The sequence below is a fragment of the Ostrinia nubilalis genome, chromosome 10 (assembly GCF_963855985.1).
Source record: "Ostrinia nubilalis chromosome 10, ilOstNubi1.1, whole genome shotgun sequence".
NCBI lineage: Eukaryota > Metazoa > Arthropoda > Insecta > Lepidoptera > Crambidae > Ostrinia > Ostrinia nubilalis.
In genome coordinates this window covers 6,838,490-6,863,994 of record NC_087097.1, presented here as the reverse complement: position 1 = coordinate 6,863,994, position 25,505 = coordinate 6,838,490, and the positions used below count along the sequence as shown (strand labels likewise).

Below are 25,505 nucleotides of genomic sequence, written 5' to 3'. Positions count from 1 at the left end.
TATGAGTGTTTTATTTGTAGCGTGAGTGCTCTACTTATGAATTTAAACAGAGACTTTACTTTGGCAGATAATCTAATAGATAATGATCTAAAATACTTCTTGGACTAGGTACGTTCTTTCAAGTTCGTGAGGGATTTTTAAAATTGAAAGTAGGCATAGTCAATTACGACGATTTTATTTGAATAGGTACATTGTTTTCGAACATACGACATTACAATAACAGTAACAGAGTATTGATATACCTACCTTGATTGTAGATGAAAAAAAGTTTTTAAACAAAAGCTTATAGCATTCATTAATTATTATTAGACATCAGCATCATGTTACATTAGAATTAAATGTGCTTCCTGGCAATGGCACTTCTCAAGGTACAGATAGTTTAACTGTCAAGGTAATTTTGACGATAAATACTATATTGGTTTTACTACTTATTAAGTAGTATAACAAATAATAATATCCGCAGTTCGTGGGGTCCTCATAGGATCATCGCAATGTACGAGTAATTTAAAGCATTATAATAACAACAAGCATTGTTGTAACAATGATTTTCCTGTATTTTCTACACACTTCTGATTTAAACAACATCTAATGAGTACATTAATATTATCGACATATGATATACTTACTACAGTAAAGTATCAATATAAAAGCATTTTAACAATATACCTACGTAAGACTTAATAGTTATTAATATAATAAATTCATCGAAACACGATTGTATACTGTTAATAGTAATAATTCATAGGTAATTTTGCAAAGTGAGTAACAAACAAATATTTTAACGACAATGTTTAAAAGATGGCATAAAACAGATGTAAAATTTGGCAAGTAGGAATAGGTATATTTAATAGTTTAACTACCTATACGCATAATAATAGTTACATTAATAATAATTAATAATGCAGCTTACAACAATAAAAAATATAAAAAAAAATTTATTGCTTAGGTATAGAGCTTAGGGTGTACATTTTTTCGAGATTCTGTTGTTTAAACATGTCTTCAGTAATAAATAAAGAATCAAATGCTTTGTCTCAGGGAATGATTTTTTATCATAGCTAATTAAGTTGGAATGTTATGGCAGTTTCATATATTTATCGAACAAAATGTTTTGGAAATTACGAGTGGAAGATATTAAAGGACACATTTATTTGGAACTTAAATACTGAAGACTGAAATTTTATATCACATGTATTCGATCTAACCTAAAACTAGCGGTAATTTCCGTCAACGTAAAAAATAGACAATTATCAATGGGATTATTAAAACAACTTCATTAAATAATTTTGAAAAGTTACATTATTATGATATTGATTAAATATTTACCCTACAATTAGCACTTAACGACATACATAGGCTTATAAGTTATTACCAAATACTCAAATCTTTGGTTCAATAAGTTATATCAATAAATACATATAATAAATCAAACCGTTATTATCGTTATTTCATTTCATATTGTATGGCTCGTCAAACTATTATCTTTTTCGTGACAAAATGTCATTAGATATTTTAAATTAATCACTTGTATAAATATGCAAAATGATTACATATTTTTTTTTAATGATGTAAATAAATATGACACAAATATTTTATGTTAACAGTGACAGAAATACTGAACAAAAATGAGTTATTTAGATATGTATAGTATTATGGTTGCTGCAAGTTTTAGATAACCACTTTACTGGAAATTTTAAGACACAATGGCAGTGTCATCACGTCGTGTCACTACATGCTCAAAATTCTAATGAATATTGACTAACTTTTACGAGTAAAACAATAAAATGTATTGAGGACTTAAGTTCAGTCGATTGGGTTCCACAAACAACCAAATAAAATAATACATTCCATACAATTATCATGTCTAATGTGAGAAAACAGTTTTAAAGCCTCATAAAAATATGTAGAGATCATGAATACATTTTAATACAATTACTGTATGTTACTCTCCGATTTACTTGTATTTGAATATTAGGAATATTTATTATACATAAAAACATTGTATTGAACACTACATTTTATGGAAAAGTCAGTTTACTTACTAGCGTGCAATAAAATGCTGTGACAATCAAAACTTTTCAATTTATATCCTATAGTAGGCAATTATCTATAATCTATTTGAATATTTTTGATTGGTTTGAATATTTGAAGCTCAAATAATCAATTAAAATACCTTTTTTTTTTATTTTTAGGTCCTAAAAAGATCCTCTAGATCGAACCAAACTTTTTGAATCTAATGGCTTATTGAAATGTCTACAATACAAGTTAAAAAGTAGTTTAAAATTAAAAAGTGTACTAATGGAAGTAAGCTATTAATATTTGTTGATTAAAAGAGGTAGCTAAATTTTTGACATCGAGGAATGGAAGATATAGATGCTAGTTAACATGTCATATTTAAGATATGGATATGGTTGAAACATTTATTTATTTATGTAAATTTTATGTTCAACAACTCAACACTCGATGTTTGTCAGTAAAATAACAATAAAACAATCTTGAGTGTTGATTAAATACACGCGCAGTGAGAGTATCGGATTGAGTTGAAAAAAAACACAAAAATGTAGGCTGTATTTCCTAAATTCATTTTGTTACTAAAGCGCCCTATTTTATAACCATTCGTTGGCATTTATGGTGTATTTTAAGTCTTAAATGTCAATAATAACTTTAGTTTTTAATTTTAACATTATTTATAGATATAAATAGGCATTAAACTACCATTTTCGATCATGATTGACAAGCATCGTAATGGGCGTAAGTGTGACCTATTTTTTTCTAATCTAACAAATAACATGTTTTAGCGCCATATTACAATTCATTAGTTACACTGAGTTTTTATCATCGTAGGCCTTCGTTGTCTACTGTTAGCGTCAACGTCTATTTGTATAATGGAATAATATACCTCGTAGTTTTCTTCACCGGTCGCAATGCACATGTGACGTCACCGGCGTGACGTCATCCAGTCGTCGTGTTACCACAGCCATCGTCGCTTCACCCCTGGGGCGTTTCGTCATTCAGTTGGTTGTTCCCCTGAGAAAGATTAGAAGTCAGTAAGAGAAGCGTCTACATAATATTATTGTTTTTATAGCGACATACTTTTGTTTTTAGACCTTAAGCAGGTCAATAAGGTTCCAAATAATAGGTTGAGTAACCTTGCTTTCCCTGCGTGATCGAATCAGAAATGAGGAGATCCGCAGGAGAACCAAAGTAACCGACATAGCTCGCAGAATTGCTGAAATCAAGTGGCAGTGGGCGGGGCACATAGCTCGTAGAGACGATGGCCGTTGGGGCAGGAAAGTTCTCGAGTGGCGACCACGGGCTGGAAGACGTAGTGTGGGCAGGCCTCCTACTAGGTGGACCGACGATCTGGTAAAGGTCGCGGGAAGAGCCTGGATGCGGGCAGCGCAGGACCGTTCATTATGGAAAACCTTGGGGGAGGCCTTTGTCCAGCAGTGGACGTCATTTGGCTGAAACGAACGAACCTTGCTTTAGGCCTAGTGTTCCAAACGTCCAGTTTTAAGTCAATACGGTTCAAAATCCTTAGACACACTAAGTTCAATTTTTTCTTTGAACCTTAACACAGGTCAATAAGGTTGAATATACCTTCGTTGTTGTTGTGCCGCGCGCGCACCAGCCGCTCGGGGTGGGAGTGCGCCAGCTGCGTGTAGTCGCGAAACACGTGTCTTCTGAGCTTGTTAATACAAACCAAGCCTTAGGTCTATAGTCCATTCAGCGTAAGATGGTGATTATGACAGTTCTATTTAGTGAGGCGCTCCTTATAAACCTAATCGATATTTTTTAGAATCGAGAATATTTTCTACAGAAATGTAATCGCCTTTTATTTGTTTGATTTTTAATCTTGATCAAAATTATATTTATGAATTTGAACTATCTGGAAATGGAATAAACGTGAATATTCTTCGTGGTACAAAATAAATCACAAAAAATTAAATATATGCATTTTATTCAATAAAATATCAAAATAACAATAACAAACAATACGCGGAGAAATCTCATAAAACAAAACCGTCATCAAAGGCAAACGCACACGTACTGACTTAGCTTTGACCTGCCTGAGATAATAATCGTGATTCGATGGTAAGATGACCACCATGCCGATTACTGATTTATTGCGATTGTTTATGTCCCATCCCTATGAGCAAAAGTTCCGACTAACGCAGAAGCAATTCATTTAATATTTTTTCACAATTTTTTCTAAATAATAAACTAATAAATAATTAGAAATTCTTGTTTAGGTTAATTGAGAAAGATTAGTGATTGATATTTTGGAAGGATGAAAACACACAAAAGTAATTGATTTTTACAACTCAATATTTTTATTCGTAGAAAGTTAGAATCATAAAACGAAACGTTTTATCTGTCTAAATCACCATCATAAGTTGAATGAACTATAGCACATTCCAAACGTCAATACGGTTCAAAATCCTTAGACCCAGCAAGTTACATTTTTTCTTTGAACCTTAAAGACAGGCCAATAAGGTTGAATATACCTTCGTTGTTGTTGTGCCGCGCGCGCACCAGCCGCTCGGGGTGCGAGAGCGCCAGCTACATGTAGTCGCGAAACACGTCTTCTGAGCTTGTTAATACATACCTACCTAGCCTTAGGTCTAGCAAATTCCAAACGTAAATACGGTTCAAAATCCTTAGACCCAGCAAGTTCGATTTTTTCTATGAACCTTAAGTCAAGTCAATAAGGTTGAATATACCTTCGTTGTTGTTGTGCCGCGCGCGCACCAGCCGCTCGGGGTGCGAGAGCGCCAGGTACATGTAGTCGCGAAACACGTCTTCTGAGCTTGTTAATACATACCTACGTAGCCTTAGGTCTAGCACATTCCAAACATCAATACGATTCAAAATCCTTAGACCCAGCAGGTTCGATTTTTTCTATGAACCTTAAGTCAAGTCAATAAGGTTGAATATACCTTCGTTGTTGTTGTGCCGCGCGCGCACCAGCCGCTCGGGGTGCGAGTGCGCCAGCTGCGTGTAGTCGCGAAACACGTGTCTTCTGAGCTTGTTAATACATACCTAGCCTTAGGTCTAGCACATTTCAAACGTCAATACGGTTCAAAATCCTTAGACCCAGCAAGTTCGATTTTTTCTGTGAACCTTAAAGACAGGCCAATAAGGTTGAATATACCTTCGTTGTTGTTGTGCCGCGCGCGCACCAGCCGCTCGGGGTGGGAGTGCGCCAGCTGCGTGTAGTCGCGGAACACTTCGTTGTACGTGTCGTCGTTGGAAGCCATTTCGCTTTCGCGCATTTCTTCGTTCAGTTTTGTCAGGCGAAGTCTGATGGGAATACAGAAATATTTAATGTTCGAGAGTTATAATTGGGACTATTTAGAACGTTATACTGTTGGTCTAATACTGTTTTTGTAGACCAGTGCAGCTCATAAATACTGACTTCCATGGTTAGGACTTCTACACTTCGTATGATTTGTGTTGTTGTGACTTTTTGTCGAACGATGTTTCGCTTACTATGCAAGATTCATTGTAGGCGTAGTCTTTGAAACAGTCGTCGTTACACCAAACACCACATACCTATTTACAGCTGGTTATTTAAATACAATTCTCCTACATAACAAAAACTAAACGTTCTGAGCTTCCGAAATTACAACTATCACGTTTTGCCACTTGTCTAGAGGGCTGGTGTATTAAGACAAACTTTGAACAGACGTGTCCTGACTTACAAAGTAACAATGTCGGCGTTAGCGTGTCCGACAGCGATGTCAAGCGGCGTGCGGCCTTCGTTGTCGGCGATGGACTGGTCGGCGCGGTACCGCAGCAGCAAGCAAACCTGCGCGAATAAAGGCTAGGGTTAAACCAAAGATTGACTTGCAGACAATATACATGACATTAAGATCGCCTTAGGAACTTATTGATGTGGCATTAAAGAATAAACCTAATTAGCAAAAAGTATGGACATTATTACAATCCATACTTTTTGCTCAATGAGTTTAATGTGAGCTATCATTTTAGCATTCAGTGTGCTTACCATGAGTTTATATTAGGTGTGCTCGCTAGCGAGTGCGTCAGTCTATAAAGATTTTATTTCTTGAGAGTAACTACTAGGGGCGCTGTACAATTTGTTCATTAAATGTTATTTTTTACGCAGACGCTAGCGAGCACACCTAATGTAAACTCATGGTAAGCAAACAGTTAGCGCCATTGAATTAAATCCTGTGACTTGGTAGTGGCGAAGACAGTTGCGCTGAAGTGGTAGGAGGACTATCGTATTAGCACTAGAATGGCGCCACTGTAGAGTAAGGCCCTGTCATTCGCCAGTGGTGCCAACTGTTAAGTTTAAAATAGCTCTCATTTCTGTTCGCCTACTTTAATTTCACGTTTTGTTCCTTATTCTATACGCAATAAAGTTTTAAATAAATAAACATTATGTTATGCTCACTGAGTATTACCTGTCCTGTGTGGCCAGCCTCCGTGGCCAGGTGTAGGGGCGTCTTCCCGTCTTCGTCTTGCATGTTTAACTTGCTGCCGTTGAGCAATAGGAACGAGCACGCCATTACTGATCCCTGAAATACAAATACTAATTTGAGAGAAGTTTTTTCAAACCCCCTCGCACTTTGAGGGCTTCTAAACACGCCTTACATAACAACACGATATACAAATGGTAGTAAGACCACAGAATAATATTTAAGTACTACGTACAGAAGTTTTACTTCGCGAATGTATTTAAAAAAATGTATGCTCAATGTTATTAACAATATGGTGTAATTTAGCCCGTCTCAAGAGTCAAGCACCATTTTGTTGACAAACGTCAGTGATCGGCACCGCGCCGAAGCTATAGGGCTGACTTCGGTAAAATGATGTGACGTGAGGTGCCAAACTGCGGAAAATGGCGGAGGAAATTCATGCTTTAGTATGAATTATCATGAATAATATTAACTACTTATTTACCTCTCAGTGTCTTGAGGGAACTTAAAAAAGTACATTCTGTGTTTTTATTATTATTTAGGCAGTTAAATACTGCACAGTATTTAGTACACCATTTTCTTTATTTTCTTCCATCATACACAAGAATACGCGTGCGTGAGTCAATGCTCGCTCGTATGTGAGGCCTTGTTGAATAGTATCGTGTAGGTGGGCCATCGTGCGTGTTTTGTTTTCGATGTAAACTCGCGGAGATGAACAGGCCTGGTGAGACTCACGCTGAGCACGGCGGCGTGCAGCGGCGAGCGCGCGCGCGCGTGCAGTTGGTTGACGTCGGCGGCGGCGGCCAGCGCGGCGCGCATCACCGCCACGTTGTGCGCGCGCGCCGAAATGATGATAATTATTATTAATCAGACTGATTTCTTCACTTCAACTGGCGGCGCGGCTGGTGCGTCTAAAGATGACTTACGTAACCTAACTTCGCGGCAAACCCCCTCACACTTTGAAGGCATCTGAGCACGCCTTACAAGTGGTATTATTATAAGAGAAGTGTTTCGCTTGGTGCGCTTGTGATACCGAATGTCTTTTGTATTTAACTATTTGTTGTAAAATAGAAATGTTTCGTGCAGTGTAATAGTGTAATGTATAAAATGTCGAATGTGTTTTAGTCCATACTAGGCACTGCTACCTATTTTATCGCTTTTAATTTTATTATTGGAAGTGATGGAGTGGGTGGCAGTGTTCCGTAAAGTGTTTAGATATTTTCGTTTGTGTTATCCCGAACCTCGGTAATGTAAACCTTTTTTATTTTGTGTTGTGTGTTTGTTATTAAGTGGATAATATTTTCTGTAAGTTTTGAACATCTATGGATGTGACGAAAGAGTGGATTCCTCTCAATACAGGTTACTTAAACTTAAAGAGAGGAATTCCCCAACTACTTGTAACATTCGTACTAAGTATCAATAAAATATTTTTAATTTTTTTCATTTTCAAGACTCACGCTGGGCACGGCGGCGTGCAGCGGCGTGCGCGCGCGCGCGTGCGGCTGGTTGGCGTCGGCGGCGGCGGCCAGCGCGGCGCGCATCACCGCCACGTTGTGCGCGTGCGCCGAAATGATGATAATTATTACTAATCAGACTGATTTCTTCACTTCAACTGGCGGCGCGGCTGGTGCGTCTAAAGATGACTTACGTAACCTAACTTCGCGGCAAACTCCCTCACACTTTGAAGGCATCTGAGCACGCCTTACATAACAACACGATATACAAATGGTAGTAAGACCACAGAATAATATTTAAGTACTACGTACAGAAGTTTCACTTCGCGAAGGTATGAATAATATTAACTACTCATTTACCTCTGAGTGTCTTGAGGGAACTTAAAAAAGTACATTCTGTGTTTTCATTATTATTTAGGCAGTTAAATACTGCACAGTATTTAGTACACCATTTTCTTTATTTTCTTCCATCATACACAAGAATACGCGTGCGTGTGTCAATGTTCGCTCGTATGTGAGGCCTTGTCGAATAGTATCGTGTGGGTGGGCCATCGTGCGTGTTTTGTTTTCGATGTAAACTCGCGGAGATGAACAGGCCTGGTGAGACTCACGCTGAGCACGGCGGCGTGCAGCGGCGAGCGCGCGCGCGCGTGCGGCTGGTTGGCGTCGGCGGCGGCGGCCAGCGCGGCGCGCATCACCGCCACGTTGTGCGCGCGCGCCGAAATGATGATAATTAATCAGACTGATTTCTTCACTTCAACTGGCGGCGCGGCTGGTGCTTCTAAAGATGACTTACGTAACCTAACTTCGCGGCAAACTCCCTCACACTTTGAAGGCATCTGAGCACGCCTTACATAACAACACGGCTTACAAGTGGTACTATAAGACTCACGCTGAGCACGGCGGGTGATCGACCCATTACCGTGCGTGTTTATACCGCAGTGCGGTCACGCACGAATTTGTTGGACTATAGTATCTTATCAGTAACACGCCTTACATAACAACACGGCTTACAAGTGGTATTATTATAAGACTCACGCTGAGCACGGCGGCGTGCAGCGGCGTGCGCGCGCGCGCGTGCGGCTGGTTGGCGTCGGCGGCGGCGGCCAGCGCGGCGCGCATCACCGCCACGTTGTGCGCGCGCGCCGAAATGATGATAATTAATCAGACTGATTTCTTCACTTAAACTGGCGGCGCGACCGGTGCGCCTAAGTATAACTTACGTAACCTAACTTCGCGGCAAACCCCCTCGCACTTTGAGGGCATCTGAACACGCCTTACATAACAACACGATATACAAATGGTAGTAAGACCACAGAATAATATTTAAGTACTACGTACAGAAGTTTTACTTCGCGAAGGTATTTAAAAAAATGTATGCTCAATGTTATTAACAATATGGTGTAATTTAGCCTGTCTCAAGAGTCAAGCACCATTTTGTTGACAAACGTCAGTGATCGGCACTGCGCCGAAGCTATAGGGCTGACTTCGGTAAAATGATGTGACGTGAGGTGCCAAACTGCGGAAAATGGCGGAGGAAATTCATGCTTTAGTATGAATTATCATGAATAATATTAACTACTTATTTACCTCTCAGTGTCTTGAGGGATCTTAAAAAAGTACATTCCGTGTTTTTATTATTATTTAGGCAGTTAAATACTGCACAGTATTTAGTACACCATTTTCTTTATTTTCTTCCATCATACACAAGAATACGCGTGCGTGAGTCAATGTTCGCTCGTATGTGAGGCCTTGTCGAATAGTATCGTGTAGGTGGGCCATCGTGCGTGTTTTGTTTTCGGTGTAAACTCGCGGAGATGAACAGGCCTGGTGAGACTCACGCTGAGCACGGCGGGTGATCGACCCATTACCGTGCGTGTTTATACCGCAGTGCGGTCACGCACGAATTTGTTGGACTATAGTATCTTATCAGTAACACGCCTTACATAACAACACGGCTTACAAGTGGTATTATTATGAGACTCACGCTGAGCACGGCGGCGTGCAGCGGCGAGCGCGCGCGCGCGTGCGGCTGGTTGACGTCGGCGGCGGCGGCCAGCGCGGCGCGCATCACCGCCACGTTGTGCGCGCGCGCCGCGCGGTGCAGCACGGCGTCCGCTGACAGGCACGATATGTCTTCTGCTGCTGGGGGGACAAAGATTATTTATCTAGCTTTATACTAAAGTCTGATGACGATTTTAGACAGCTACAGAGATCATTTAAATCCAAAGCCTAAGACCCGAAACTATCGGATATCCGAAATAAAAAATATTCGTAACCGTAACCGAACCAGATTCAAAAATTTCAAATAAAGGCGGAGTCTAAATTTTAATATTTGTTACTTGTCTGACATCCCCTGGCACCATTCTGATATACCCGTCTGTTTGACCTTTATCATAGGTACCTTCATAGTACATAAAGTGGCTATGTGAATTTGAATTTTACTTTTTTAAAATTCTAATATCCGTAACCGAAATTATCCGAAACTTTCAGATAATCCGAAATGTATAATCCGAAACGAAATATTATTCTAATATCCGTAACGTAACCGTATCCATAACCGAAACTTCATATCCATAACATCCCTGGTTACAACACATACCGACGTCAGCCGTGTCCTCGCCCTCGGTGGACTCGTGGTCGGACGGCAGGCTGAGGTCCACGGCGCGCTCGCTGGCCAGCTCCGTGCCGATCAGCAGCACGGGGCTGTCTGGCGACGACTTGCTAGAGCTTTCCGACACTGAAAATCAAAATCATCTTTATTTGTATACGAGTATGTTATAGTCAAACCTCGAAGTTCCGGCACTTCTAGGTTTGAGTAGTCAATCCTCAGATCTGACTAGGAGTCTTAGTCAAAGCCCAAACATTTCGGCCTTTGACTAAATAATGTTAGTCAAACCTAGGAGTAACTAATTTGGTCAGGCATAAATATTTAAGAGGGGCTCCCATCCCATACAGCAAAAGTGACCAATTAAATTAGTACTTACAAATCGTCAAATGCTCTTAAGGAGCCTATACATGTCTCATTCTTTTTTTGCCCTACCAGCGCTTCGAGACAAACATTTGGCAAGTGCTGAGAAGAAGCGCCGCAACAAACTCAGTCACCACTGTCTGCCGGTTTACAAACTGCCGGAAACAATGGGTTATTGACACCATAAAGTGCCTATTAAATACCAAAGCACAACTTGTCTTCTTGTCATAGATCACGTAGCAAGAGTTGAAGCGATCAATACAAGCACAGATTTGTAGACCTAGACCTGTATACATTTGTGGCGCTGATGTCTTGCGTATTCTGATTTGTGTTCTCTATTCAAATATTAGATTGAGTATGCGTTCGCCTCAACTTTCGTTGCGCGACCTATTAAGAATTTGTACCAAACTCTAAGGCGATTTTGTTGGAAAATAGCCCATTAGTCAAATGGATCCGGAAAAGTAGAAAATGATCACCCACACTTTTTATTTATTGATCCCAAGTTGAGTCTTACTAATATTATAAATGCGAAAGTTTGGATGTCTGGATGTTTGTTACTCTTTCACGCAAAAACTACTGAACGGGTTTTTATGAAACTTTACATTATCATTGTTTATAACCCAGAATAACATATAGGCTATAATTTATGACGATCTGTGACAAACTAAATTTCACGCGGGTGAAGTTGCGGGCAAAAGCTAGTTCGTTCGTTCGTTTCAGCCAAATGACGTCCACTGCTGGACAAAGGCCTCCCCCAAGGTTTTCCACAATGAACGGTCCTGCGCTGCCCGCATCCAGGCTCTTCCCGCGACCTTACCAGATCGTCGGTCCACCTAGTAGGAGGCCTGCCCACGCTACGTCTTCCAGCCCGTGGTCGCCACTCGAGAACTTTCCTGCCCCTTTGGGTGACCTTGAGCCTTCTTATGAGGCCCATAGTAAGCGACCACGTCTCAGATCCGTATACCATCACTGGCAACACGCATTGGTCAAATACTTTCGACTTGAGACACTGCGGTCAATCGTCGAATCCAACTCGGATGGGCAGCGTTCGGGAAGCTTCGCCATATACTCACGTCCGAAATACCGCAGTGTCTCAAGTCGAATTTATAAATAAACTGATGGAATGGATGAAGTGTTTGTTTACCGCTCGTATTGCTGTTGTCGTCACTCTTCTCGTCGGTGATAGTTTCGGGTACGGCAGGCGCGGCGCGAACCCTGTAACCATATTATGTTTTTAATCTAGTACAGAAAATAATAAATAAACTATGAATATCTAAAACCACGAAAAATCTGTTAACGAAAGATATCAGCTGTGACAGCAAGCAATAACTTTAACAGCCCGTTAAATAGTTTAACAATAAATAGTCCGTAAAACTAGATCTGAGACGTCGTCGCTTACTATGAGCCTCATAAGAAGGCTCAAGGTCACCCAAAGGGCGATGGAGCGTGTTATGCTCGGGTTTTCCCTGCGTGATCGAATCAGAAATCAGGAGATCCGCAGGAGAACTAAAGTGACTGACATAGCCCGCAGAATCGCTAAAATCAATTGGCAGTGGGCGGGGCACATAGCTCGCAGAGCTGATGACCGCTGGGGCAGAAAAGTTCTCGAGTGGCAACCACGAGCCGGAAGACGTAGTGTGGGCAGGTCTCCCACTAGGTAGACCGACGATCGGTGAAGGTCGCGGGAGGTGCCTGGATGCAGGCGGCGCAGGGCACCTTTGTATAACACAAGCATATTAATTGCTTACTTTGGGGCTAGATAGTACTGTTTGAATTTGTCCAAAGATATTTATTATTATTATTTGTCCAGTAGTGGACGTCATTCGGCTGAAACGAACGAAAATTAGATCTTAAATGTTAAAGTATTAACCTGCGGCGCGCCCTGCGCACGGACCAGCGGCGGCCGCTGATGAATGACAGCGACACGTACTCCGCTCGGCCCGAGGCTGCCTCCACCGCGCGGCTTGTACTGACCTGCGGCGCGCCCTGCGCACGGACCAGCGGCGGCCGCTGCGCAGCGGCGACTCGGGCAGCGAATCCGCGGCGCCGCGTGCGATGTTGCGCACGAATGATAGCGACACGTACTTGGCGCGGATCCACGCCTCGCGCACGGCTCTGCAAGATAAAATACTCTTTATTACTTACACAAAATTTGTACTGAGATCTTAAAATGCAAAAGCCAATGGGTTCAGAAGGGGGTTATTCTGAAAATCGTTATCCGAAGTTTCGAATATAATCATTCCTTTCCTAGTATGAGCGATGGTGGCAGATGGTTTCGAAACTACGAAAACAGTGTTTCGGAATCAGACCCCTGCGGGCTGATTCCCAAATCGATCTACTTCTACCCGTGATTATCTAATAATAGGCTGAAAGCTTGAGTTTGTTCATATAAGATCAGAGATCCAGTATACCCTAGGAGAGTAGACTGGAGTAGAAAATTTTAAAAAATAAAACTGATATCCGTTCTTGTTCAATCTTGTTTGTAATAAAGACAGCGAACGGTCGGAAATTGAAATGGGATAAGTCTAATTATATCCCTTTTCAACCGTTCATAAAACAGAATTAAATGTTCAAATCACATTGTAAATTACTGCTATAGAAGTTCTTACGTTTCACAATCCGGAGTTGCTCGAGTGACGGTGGTTCCTTCTGTATTTGCTTCATAAATTAAGTTAACTATTTTATTTCCCAGTTCGGCCATGACCTGTGGAAATAAATCAAGAAGATGTAATGACAAGATAATATGTAGCTATAAAATTACCAACTATTTTACAAAATGATATAAAACTATAACCTTTATAATATCAGGTTCCCAGTCATCTAAAGTAAGAGATCTGACTTTGCTGACGTGCACGCCAAGTGAGCGATGAATTCCAGAACATTCTGCAAAAGGAATATAAAAATAATTTTAAAATCATCTTTTCCCGTTTTCCACCATAAATTATCCCAACTAATATTATAAATGCGAAAGTAACTCTGTCTGTCTGTCTGTCTGTTACGCTTTCCCGCTTAAACCTCGCAACCGATTTTGATGAAATTTGGCATAGAGATAGTTTGAGTCCCGGGAAAGAACATAGGATAGTTTTTATCCCGGTTTTTGAAACAGGGACGCGCGCGATAAAGTTTTTCTGTGACAGACAAAATTCCACGCGGGCGAAGCCGCGGGCGGAAAGCTAGTACACTAATAAATGTCATGTTAATGTAAACTTTGTGATGATCACGCTAAGTATGGCGCACGCACTCGCGGGTAGTTACATAAGTTTACGGTAGTGGATCTAATAAATTGATTAGGGTAATAATAAAACAAGCATCAAATTTTTTGTCAAGAACCTAAGTTGACGACAGAACAACTAGTTTCTAATTCATATTTTTCATATTAAAATATGAATTAGAAACTAGTTCAGTACATTCAACATTTTAACGACTATAGCGTCAAATTAGTTGCAACAGTTATGAAGTCAGTATTAATAAAACATCTTCAAAATTACTGAATCAGCGATAAATTTTATAATTTGGTAACACTATTTCTAGTTAATAAAATATATTGTAAATATAGTACGAATTATTTATCAATCACGAATAGTGAATTGATGGAAACAAGCGATATTTATGTTGTTTGTGTACTAATACTAGTACCTGTAAAGTACCATAAGAATTTTGATAATGATCACTGAAAGTCAGTGACGAAATCGGGTTTTTTAAGGTATAAAATCTAAAGTATAAGAGCTATAAGCGTGTCCAGTCAAATAAATAATTTATCGGTTGTTGGAATTGATGTTTTTTGTCGCCGAAACAGTTTTTATTGCCTGTAGCTATTTTCAATCGTTATGTGTATTTTTATACATACCTATACAGAGAGTGATTCCAAGGTTAATGCTAGCCCACCGCGGGTTGGGGCTGCCGCAGTCGCAACAGTTGTTGTTTCCGGGGATACTAAGCAGCTGCTCCCAAATCCTAAAAAACAAACAGTTTTATTTTGTGTGAAATAATAACACTCATCTTTCACTGAACTTTTTTGTTTTCACAATTTGTTAATCTGGCAATACAGATTTAAGGGCTTTAAAATTTCTCCCGGGACTAATTTGGCCTTCTTTTTTTAGATTTTATTGGTTCCTGGCTAGGTACATTAGGAGTAGTGATGGGAACTACATCTAAAAATAGTCTAGTTCCTTATGAGTTGAAATCAGGCCACCACAAACACACTACATTACCGTACAAGCAGCGTTGAAATCTAATAGAATATATCTCGAAATGTTTTAAAGGGAACACTTGTAGCCAGAAAATGTTAATGTGACCCCACAAAACAACATCTATAACTTACACGAGCCACCTTAATCCCTATTCATTCATCTAACACATTGAATAATATGAATAAATGTTTATATTTACCTTACTTTCCTCATCCTTACATTAGCGACGCTATTCCTATTGTCGTTAGATTTAGAGTCGTCTGGCACGAGCACTAGCTGGGATTCAGGGTTCTCTCGGCTTTGGCCGTGCTGTATGGCTGATCGGATCCCGTTTTGGAGCGCTGCAATCCACGAATTTAACATTTCTTCCGAATCAGCTTGAAGCATGTGACTCCTAGAATTAAGTAAAAAAGGACGTCATAAACACTCATTAAAAGACTTTTAAAAAGCGCTTGAAAAAAAAACTCATAAACTCATTTATTTTTGCAAACAAGCTTTTAAAAAGCACTTTTACACGTCCCAGTATTAACCCTATCACAGCTTCGGGACAGTAAACGGGCCAGTGCTGAGAAGAAGCAGCGCAAGAAACTCAGTAATATACTATAACTACTGATATTACTACTATTTTACAAGTCGCAATATTACTTCAACCCCACTACTGCTTCGGGATAATAAATGGGCCAGGTCATTATTTATAAACACGTCAATATTTTCAAACGATTTTGTACCATAAACTATGAATAATTAACTTAACATAACATAGCATCTCTGGGTCAGTGTGCCAAAAGGAATGAATACATAATCGTGTCTAATATTACATAACCGATCTTCCATTTTGTTTAATGGAGTTATTATTATGCGTGTGGCGATTTTGCTAGGATCGTTACAGAACTTTCGCGCCAAATAGGAACAGACAAGCATATGGTAAACCTAGAATATAATTAAACATACAATGATAGTTTAAAGAAGAAAGTAGTAAATGCAAATTCAAGACACATTCAACTACTACTCGTGAACTAAAGTTACGTTACTTCCTGTTCTTTCCAAAGCCCAGCATTACGAGCAGCAGTATTACGAGGTGATTACAAATAGCCATTAAAACAAAAAATCTATGCTTTGCTTTGAGCGACAACTGGCCGCCCTATATTGAAGAATGCATTCCAGACTGCTCGATACGACCAATAAATAATCTTGACTGGAGGATTTTTTTGTGTGGTTGAAAGGGGGTGCGTCTCAAATAAGTTTGGGAACCAATGCTCTACCTACACTATAATAAATAAAAAAATCCTTGAAAATACTAATGACTTACTTAGAAGGCGAGAGCACTTCGAAACAGAACCGCCTTTCGCCGTCAAGCACTGGCTTCACTGTGCACAGTCTTAAGTCCTCTTCCATTACAGTCACGTTCAATTCGCCTGTTCTTTTCCTGCAATCGGTCAAAAATAAATCACGAAACCATAGACAAACTTGCGTGTAAACGGTTTTCATGCATATAAAAGAGGAACACTTATAAAAGAACACAAGATTAGATTATTTATGTATCGTTTGTGTTTTGTTGGCTGCCCAAAAAAATAAATAAACAGTAGAATCACGCCTAAATGTAAGTAAACAAATAAATCAACACTTCATACATGCAATGTAAGCACTCATCAAAGTTTTTAGTGTGATTCATAATATTGCTTTTATTTACTTGGGAATCAAGAGCTAAAACCTAATGTATAAGTCAGCTAATAAATCAATACTTGCAGTAGCAGTTTACTTTAAACACTCATAAATGTTTTTGTATGATCCATAGTATACTATTTATTCTATTTATTAGGGAATCATGAGCCAAAACTTGGTGTTAGTTAGTACCCAAATCTGACCATGAAGTAAGAAACAAAAACAAATACATATGACTCATCATACTCATGATCATGACTGTAGTGAGGTAATTGCATATTATTATTATTATGCTAACGTTATGTATGCCCATTAATATTCTGATCAGAACGGAAGATGTTTTGTTATGTTATGAAACGTCACGCAATACTAATTGCTTTTGTATCTTTAGGTGATAAAAACTATGTTCTTAACCCGAATTCAACTTAAATGAACTGTAAAACAATACAAATTATGTGAAAAAAGGCCGTGACAATCCTATCATAACAATTAATCGCTGACGACCTACATCCAATAGCCTTTAAACACACGAATAAAAGTTTAATTCTTACCGGTTTTTATAGACACGTCGTAAAAACAATTATTACTGCTGCTAATTGGCGTTCAATAACGGACTTTTCATTCAAATAAATTTTTCTACTGTTAAATAAAGAAGATATTTTATTCTTTCTAATTCGTGTTTAACAGGTAAAGTAATGAGTTCTGGCCTATGTACACAAAGAAAACAATATTTGTTCTTAATTACTTGTCGTTCCAATAACAGTATTTAACAAGCAATAGTTTTTATTCGAGAAAAAACGTGTTATTTAGTTCATACCTGTACACTAATCTGTTGTCGTACAAATAGAACCATCGCCTGTTCCACGTTTTGAAAGCATTCGAGGTCCTCTTGAAGAGATAGCCCTGCATTCTGGGAAGGTTCTTGAGGCAGGGCGCGCTCAGCATTCCATCCTTCGCTTCTGCCTCCGCGTCACCGGCCTTACAACTCGGCAGCACAGTATCTTTGCTATTCACAATCGTATGACGATTCTCCATCTCTTTGTCGAGTATCTTTGTATCGTTACGCATTGTTGAAACCTGAAAATTCGATCATTAGCGAGTGCACGGGTTATTAAAACCGTATTTTACGATTAAAGTTATTATCTCACTTTCCTGATTTATAATTATTTCAATTAACACTAAATGGCGTTATTCAATGTTAGTATTTGGTTTATGGAAGAAAATGCGCATTGGCATTCATAGTGAAGGATTTTCAGTTAATTAAAATATTATTAATGAAATCGCGTGAATTGTTTTCACCGACATTGCGTTCTATAGTAACTAACTACTCCATTTCCTTATATGGTCTGATTTACAGATATGATAATCGTATTGTTATTCTACGAAATATCGATGACTCTTCTCACTCATTCAGATATTTAGCTACGGTTGTGGCTTTTAAATTATGATTAATTCGATAGCATTTAACAGGAAGCTCGATTATATTATTTAATATGAGGTAAACGACAAAGAAGGTCGAATAGATATAGATATTGGATAAGATAAAACACACGATGGGATAATAATACAGCTCACGTTTTAGCACACTTAAAACATATCTACTTAGCTGATATTATTATTGGACTTACGAACTGGTCACGGAATGAAAAACACGTAGTTAAGCTGTTCCAATAAATACAAGAAAACAAACGGTGCAAAAGAGTTAAGAAAACTACTCCAAAATCAACTGTAGGTTCATTACTGACTAGTTAGTGGTTGCAATAATAGAAAGACTGTTGAAAACTACATCTGTTTATCCTTCGATCAGGTCGAAAGATAACTAGCATATGTATTAATATGATATAATTTGTATTATTTAACAATATTACATGATAGGAAATAGGAAATATTATAGAGTTGTCAAATTGAGGTTGAGGTTTTAGCATCCTATAAATATTTACAAGTTGAGTAATTCTTACCTCCTCAGCGGTGGCTTTGAGAAAAGGATCCAAGTCTTCAGTCAAGTCCGCGCCTTGGTGATAATAGGTGCAACACGCTTGCAGGTACGACAGGAACTGCAAACAAAATTGTGCTTTAGCTACCGACCATACCGTTGGTTATTCCCCTCTACTCGTTATCTTGTTATTGTCTATTTTAGGATTTATTGCACAAAAAAGCAATAGTTTCACTCAAATTTTCGGCTTTAGAGCCTGCAGGCTTTCGCGTTTGCGATTTGATCGTATCGTCTAGCTACACTGAGCAGTCAAAGTGGGTCATAGAATCACTATCCGTGACTGTACTGGTTCCTAATATTATTTATGTCTATCTAGACTAGACTCACTGGTATTTAAAAAATCTATACACAAATAGGTACATTTGTGTATTTTATACGGTGACGAATGTAAATACCTATCGTGAACATGGACCATCATGAAAGTTTATGCAGTCTTAGAGAGTGTGTTAAGTATTTATTTTTTCTATTGTGTAGGATACTCGACATCTTTTCACTTTGAAAGCTGTTCTATGCTTACAAATATGACGTGTAAAATGGAAAACCCCAACCAAGCACGACTTATACTCACGAGCCGAGGGTTCTGTTCATATTGATTAGATAAAAAGACCGAACTGAACAGACAATACTTGTATTAATTGGGCTATAGTTTTTATGTAAGCATTAAATAAGAACCTATATTACTTTTTTCAGTTGACTGGTTTAGGTAGGAGCTAAAAGGGAGGGAGCGGTTTTTCATACATTTTACTCCCCCAGTTTGCACAGTTTTTCAGTCAATCCATGAAGAAGTATCTAGTGACACACTTTACTACATATTTTTAAATCAATATTTGCAAGTGGAACCCTAAAATAACAAAACAGTTCGTGTAGACAGGGCCGCGTCATACACCTATTACTTATTTAAATCATATAACGGATGCAGATAATGTATGCAAAAGTGGGGTCTTGTGTCATTTAAACATTTATGGGTCGCTCAACCGGCGCAAATACACTAAAGACCGGCCAAGGCTATTATTAAATCACACTCAAAACTAGATTCAAACTCGATTAGTCGATTACCAATAATTTATACCAATAATAAACTTTTTAATGAGCTTGAATACAGATCATACATACGGGCTACTTTCTCCGTCGTACAAACTGTATAATTTATTTTAGAATGAACGAACTAATTAATTATTTGATTGTTATGAGTTGTGCCTATATTGTACTTTGAAAGATAATCAATCATAGTAATCAATCATTATTTCAAGAGTTAGAGCTTGGTAAACAAGTCGGAAAAATTACGCGCAAAAGCACTTAAACATAAACATTTTATTCATCTATTGTAATTCAATAAACAAGACACAGGAGAGCTGTTGACGTCAATGCATAATATGTGTTTTTTTTATGTTTAAGAGTGCCTGTTGATCCAACAACCACTTTTCTAGTTATTAATGCGATTTAAACGAGGTTTTTTGCCAATGTTTACACACGTAAAAACGATTGCGGTCAAATCATGAAAACAATACATTTATATGTATAAGTATACTAATAGGTAGGTAAGTAATAGATTATCTAACTAATCAGATCAAAGCCAACACCTATGTAGAACATGATATGTATTACTATAGTTTACACTTGAATCATGAAAACGTTATAATACTTATCATGGGCGATGGAAACAACTTAATTACCTGATATTCGCTTAAATGTTTCCCCGACCAGTCACCGAACCACTCAACTATGAACACAGTTACTTTTTGAGTAAAAAGTCCGTCGTTTGCGCAACACAATTGATAACTGTCGCCGAAGACGCCGCGCGCTGACGCAGCGCTCCAAGGCAGACTAACCTTGCCTGCAATGTTTGCGTGGTCGCAACACTTGCTTAACTATTGAAAATCAGCGACTTGCAATGGGCGTTGCTAATGAATGACTAATAACATCATTAGATAAGATCCCACCGGCAGATTACGTTTGTGTCGCTGTTAAAAGTTGTATGACTAGATGTCTCTACAAGTACTATGAATGTACGTAGGAATGATAACATCGTCAATGCCTTCATTCAAGCATTATTTCTTTTAAGTTTGTGGTTATTATCAAGCTTATATGTACCTAACTACCGGCCGCCCACGACTTCGTACACGTGGATCCCGTTTTACCCTCTTAGGGGTGGAGTTTAGTAAAATGCTTTCTTACCAGATGCCCATGTTATAACTTCTACCTGCATGCCAAATTTCAGCCTGATCCGTCCAGTGGTTTGGGCTGTGCGTTGATAGATCACTATGTCAGTCAGTCAGTTACCTTTGAGTTATACAGGGTGTTAGGTAAATGGGTATATGAGCCGACACTAGCCCATGTTAACATGGTCATATAAATGGTATGGTGAAGTCAGAAATTTGATATCATCATTTTATTTTTTTTAATTTTCTTACAAATTAATTCTATAAAATCCGATTTGGATGAAAATTAAAATAATTAATTAAGGCTCATATAACCACTTACTTAACACCCTGTATATATTTAGATAGATATCAATCACCCACCGCCTTCCCTTTTACTTTATTTAACAACTGTGTTCTTTCTCTCTAGGTTGTCTGGTAGAGATCGCTTCATAGCGATAAGAAATCGTAAACTACCTACGCCGTCTTTTTTATGTCTTTCTTTTCTTACTTGTTTTATGTGGTGTTCAACAATCAATTAAGTATTTTGTCAATAGTAGCCCATATTTTTATAGCAAAATATGTAGAATCCATAAGTTCCTTCGTAAGATACCACAGTGCTATGTACTGCCGTCCGTATATTATAAGTACAATTATTATAATATGTATAGGTAGGTAGTAGGTACCTTTTTACAATATTATATCAAAACGAACCCGTGTCCGTGCGGTCATTAGTCCGAAGTCAATAAGGAAAAATGGTAAATAAATACACGAGGAAGTATCAAGAATCTTTGCGAAAATTTAAACAAAACTAAACAACTTCTCTAGGTTCTCTGGAAGAGATTGCTTCATAGCAATAAGTCGCTGAAATTGTACGTAGCATTGTCACTTTTGTGTATTTCTTTGTTTTCTTGTAAAGTGTTATTTATAATATATCTATCCAAACTGTTCAAAAAATTAATTCTCAAAAACATTGTACCTACCTATTTACGCTTTGGTTGAAAAATTCAACATACTCGTAAGTTACGATGATAACTGTGCTCTACGGGTTTATAAATGAATGATGTAAACAAAACACAATTATGATGAATCACGTCTAAAAAACTATTATCCACGATAAAGAACGCACAAAGCAAAGTTCTCACGAATAATGGTATTCCACGATTGTCTACACTGTGTAACAATTACAGTCGCATCGGTGGCATAGTCGTAGTTTTGAGCTTAACATCAAATAACTAATTGATGACTCTTAGAACTCGACACATAAAACGATAGTCTCTTTACAAAAAAAACTAAAGAAAATTATTAAAAGTTGGTATCAATTTGATAGTTGATGAAAAATAATTTAAATGGAGTTTATTATAATTCATTAATGTTTAGGATAGCGCCAAATGACTATTAGAATCTTTGAAAGCCCCCGAGATGTCCGCGACTTTTGAAATGTGGTTTTTATAAAAACCTACTACAGAATATAAAAAAATGCAATGTGCATTTTACTGCACTTTCTTAAAGCGGGTCACAGTCATTGTGATACTTATACCAATCTAACAAAAAACATTATTTATATTTCACGATAAAATTTAGATAGCATAAATACCTAAGTAAATAATATAATGGGCGTAACGTTTATTAACACGTTCGCGATAACCCATATTGCGTGCTGACAGTGAGTTTATGAAATACTTATTGGGTGTGGTTCATCATAAACCCACGACGCTCATATTTTTGTGTAAGTATGTATATGCATTAACACGACAATCACATTACTGACCTAATTAAAGTAAATGATATTACAAAGACTTTTATGGAAAAAAGAGAGTTGTAATGTTGTTTTACTTGATATTATTATATGTACAATCAATAAACACTGGCAATTTATAATTATGCTGATAAACCATATCATTTAAATCAAATCATTATTGGAACTTATCTCATTTTACTTAGCAAAGAGAAATAAAATAATTATATCAATATTAAAGTTACTTACAGTAGCAAGTATTTCATGCCTTTTCCGTGCCTGCAACATTGTGATCTTGTGCACATGGTCCAATGCTGTGTGTCTGAAGCACGAGCGCGTTGCCAGCAAGAGATTAACTGTCTCCTCCACATCAGTTACTTTATTACGAGATACCTACACAGGAGCAAATAAAAAAACAATATTAGCTATTTCTCTTTATTTATTAGTTTTTTCTTTTAATTTGAAGAATAAAAAATTGTTACATGTACAAAGATAAGGCCTTTTTACTCATATAAAACATTGTAACACCCTGTATATCATTAGATAGCTGCCAACATCTTACAGAATTTTAAATTCACTTTATATTAAAATGTTTTAATTCACTACATTTAACTTATAGCCTGGATGCGGGCAACGCAGGACCGTGCATTGTGGAAAACCTTGGAGGAGGCCTTTGTCCAGCAGTGGACATAATTTGGCTGAAATGAACGAACTTATTCTATTCATAAAAATTTAGGATATAGGTTATGTTAATTTAGGATGGATTATAGGATTTGTTGTATATTACAGAAGATGGTCTATGTTAGTACCTAAATAGCAACACAAATAAACAAAATTTGTTATTATCTAATGATAATATTGTATGATAATTCATACAATATAAAGAAAATTGTTTATTTAAGAATTTTGACAATAACTTGGCCTTACCTGTGAGTTTCTGTTTAAAGCTATATCCAGATCATTGGAGATTTTATCAAAATGGTGCTTACTTTCTTTAACACCTTTAATATCACTGTAACAAACATATAATTAGCATGTACTTAAAAATATAATGTTTGAACATTGATAACAAAATGTAGTCATTTACTGCATAAATTATCTGTGAACACAAGCAGGGGTAAGTATTGTGATTGTAAGTGGAATATTGCATTCCACTTTATTTTTAAATATTAATAAAACAATAACTTACACTTTAATAAAGGCAGTGAGATTCTTCAGTACAGTCCTAGAAGCCTGGTCCAACAATATAGAGTGGTACTTGTTCATCTCTTGCAAAGCATGTATCATGCGGTTGAGGGTGGCCATCACTGTTGGGTCCTCCGAAAAACTCCCACTTAAGTCCCAGAGTGCATTAGTAAATGTCCTGCAAAGTAATATGTAATAGTTTGCACAAACTTAGCTTTTCCTATGTGCTTGTATTCTTTAATAAATTGAAATGAAGAGGTGTGTGCATTTCATTATTCTAAAAATCTATTGCACTACATAGTTTAACTTATTATATCATTATCAACACAATAATGAAGATAATGCTGCTGTATTATTCATTTTCTACCAGTAAAGCATTAATCAAAATGATAAATAAACTGGCTGTATAAGGAAACAGCATTTTTATTCCTAGTTTGTGTACATTATTGCTTCCAAAGTAACTGACGAATTTGAGTACTATTTAAACATCATTAGTGCAGTGTCATTAACTCTTGCATAGTGGCTTTAATTCAATTAAAAATTGCTTAAATGTTTACATAGTAACCTTAACACGATGTATATAAAATAATATAGTTTCTAAATAACATCTAAAGGAAAAAACGTGAAAGTAGTCCACAGCTTCACTCACCCTCTATGACTCATGTATACTTTGCCAGACTCCACCATAACAGTACATGCTTTGAGAACCTTATCCAACTTCAGCTCCAGGGAATCAATGCTTGCTTCTTCTGTCTCCAATTGTTCCCTACAACGTTATATTATTAGTTATACAATAGCAATTATCAAACACAACACGTACAAATTCACTTTCTATCAATAACTTTCAATGATTAACATTACCTAAACTTAGGAGAATCACGGAGACATTCGTCAAAATCTATAAGTGGCTTCATTTTCACTACAAAAATTATATTCACACAACTATTGTAACTACGACACGATCAACATTTTGTTTTGCAGTCGAACAAAAAACTTATCTCCCATCTACAGCTCCGTTTGCAACCCATTTGACAGCTGTTGGCTTTTAGTTTGACGTTGACTGACAAATGACATAACATCCAACTGACATATAAATAGTGCTGACCAAAACCTATCGATATGATTTGCGAGTATCTTTTGTTTCATTCACATTCCATTTAGTTTTAGCATAATTATTATGACTATAATATAAAAAGAAAAAAATAGATTCGTTGTTTTGTTTACAATTTTATATCATAACATTAAAATTTAAATCGCTTGTTTATGACTTTTTGCTTCTAAGTCTAGTATCTAAAAGTTAGATACTTAAGACATTCTTCCACTTGGATAACTTTTATTCCCTTCGAAAATACAAAAATGTCATACTAATGATTGATTGTGGTAGTAGTAAGAGTTACTTTTTTGGTTCATTAGTTTTTTTCTGTTTCTAATTTTATTAGACGAATAAAATGAATATAAAGTATCGATAATGATATTAATATTATGATAAATCAGCTGCATCCTTATTTCGTAGCTTTTATGTTGGTAGCACTGAACCATGATGACACTTGTGTACAAAGAGTGTGTAATGGTAAAGATAGATAGAGACAGCAGGCCACTTGAGATATTATTTGGCATGTGACGATGCACAGCATCTGGTGAGAGAGATGCGTCTACTTCCGGTGTAGTTTTCTACCATTTTATACCTTAAATGACGTCATTTCCGCAATTTTTTAATAGGAATTGATTTGA

General features: G+C 37.5%; 1 protein-coding gene across 2 annotated transcripts; it reads right to left on the bottom strand.

The window, feature by feature from the left end:
* Positions 1-159: 159 nt before the first annotated feature.
* LOC135075763 (arf-GAP with coiled-coil, ANK repeat and PH domain-containing protein 2) lies at positions 160-24,823 on the bottom strand. 2 transcript variants are annotated; one of them, XM_063970243.1, is made up of 20 exons: positions 24,636-24,823; positions 24,424-24,540; positions 23,779-23,952; positions 23,517-23,601; positions 22,839-22,982; positions 18,679-18,774; positions 17,538-17,797; positions 16,368-16,484; positions 15,258-15,452; positions 14,716-14,822; positions 13,663-13,751; positions 13,478-13,572; positions 12,843-12,983; positions 12,013-12,083; positions 10,500-10,637; positions 9,885-10,042; positions 6,429-6,542; positions 5,703-5,809; positions 4,938-5,301; positions 160-3,024 (listed from the first exon to the last, which is right to left on the bottom strand). In XM_063970243.1, the coding sequence occupies exons 1-19, from the start codon at positions 24,686-24,688 to the stop codon at positions 5,070-5,072; spliced, it is 2,493 nt and encodes an 830-aa protein (XP_063826313.1). In that variant the 5' UTR covers positions 24,689-24,823; the 3' UTR covers positions 160-3,024; positions 4,938-5,069. The 2 variants fall into 2 exon arrangements, with proteins under 2 accessions (XP_063826313.1, XP_063826314.1); XM_063970244.1 differs by having other exon boundaries at positions 9,885-10,039.
* Between the last annotated feature and the right edge of the window lie 682 nt (positions 24,824-25,505).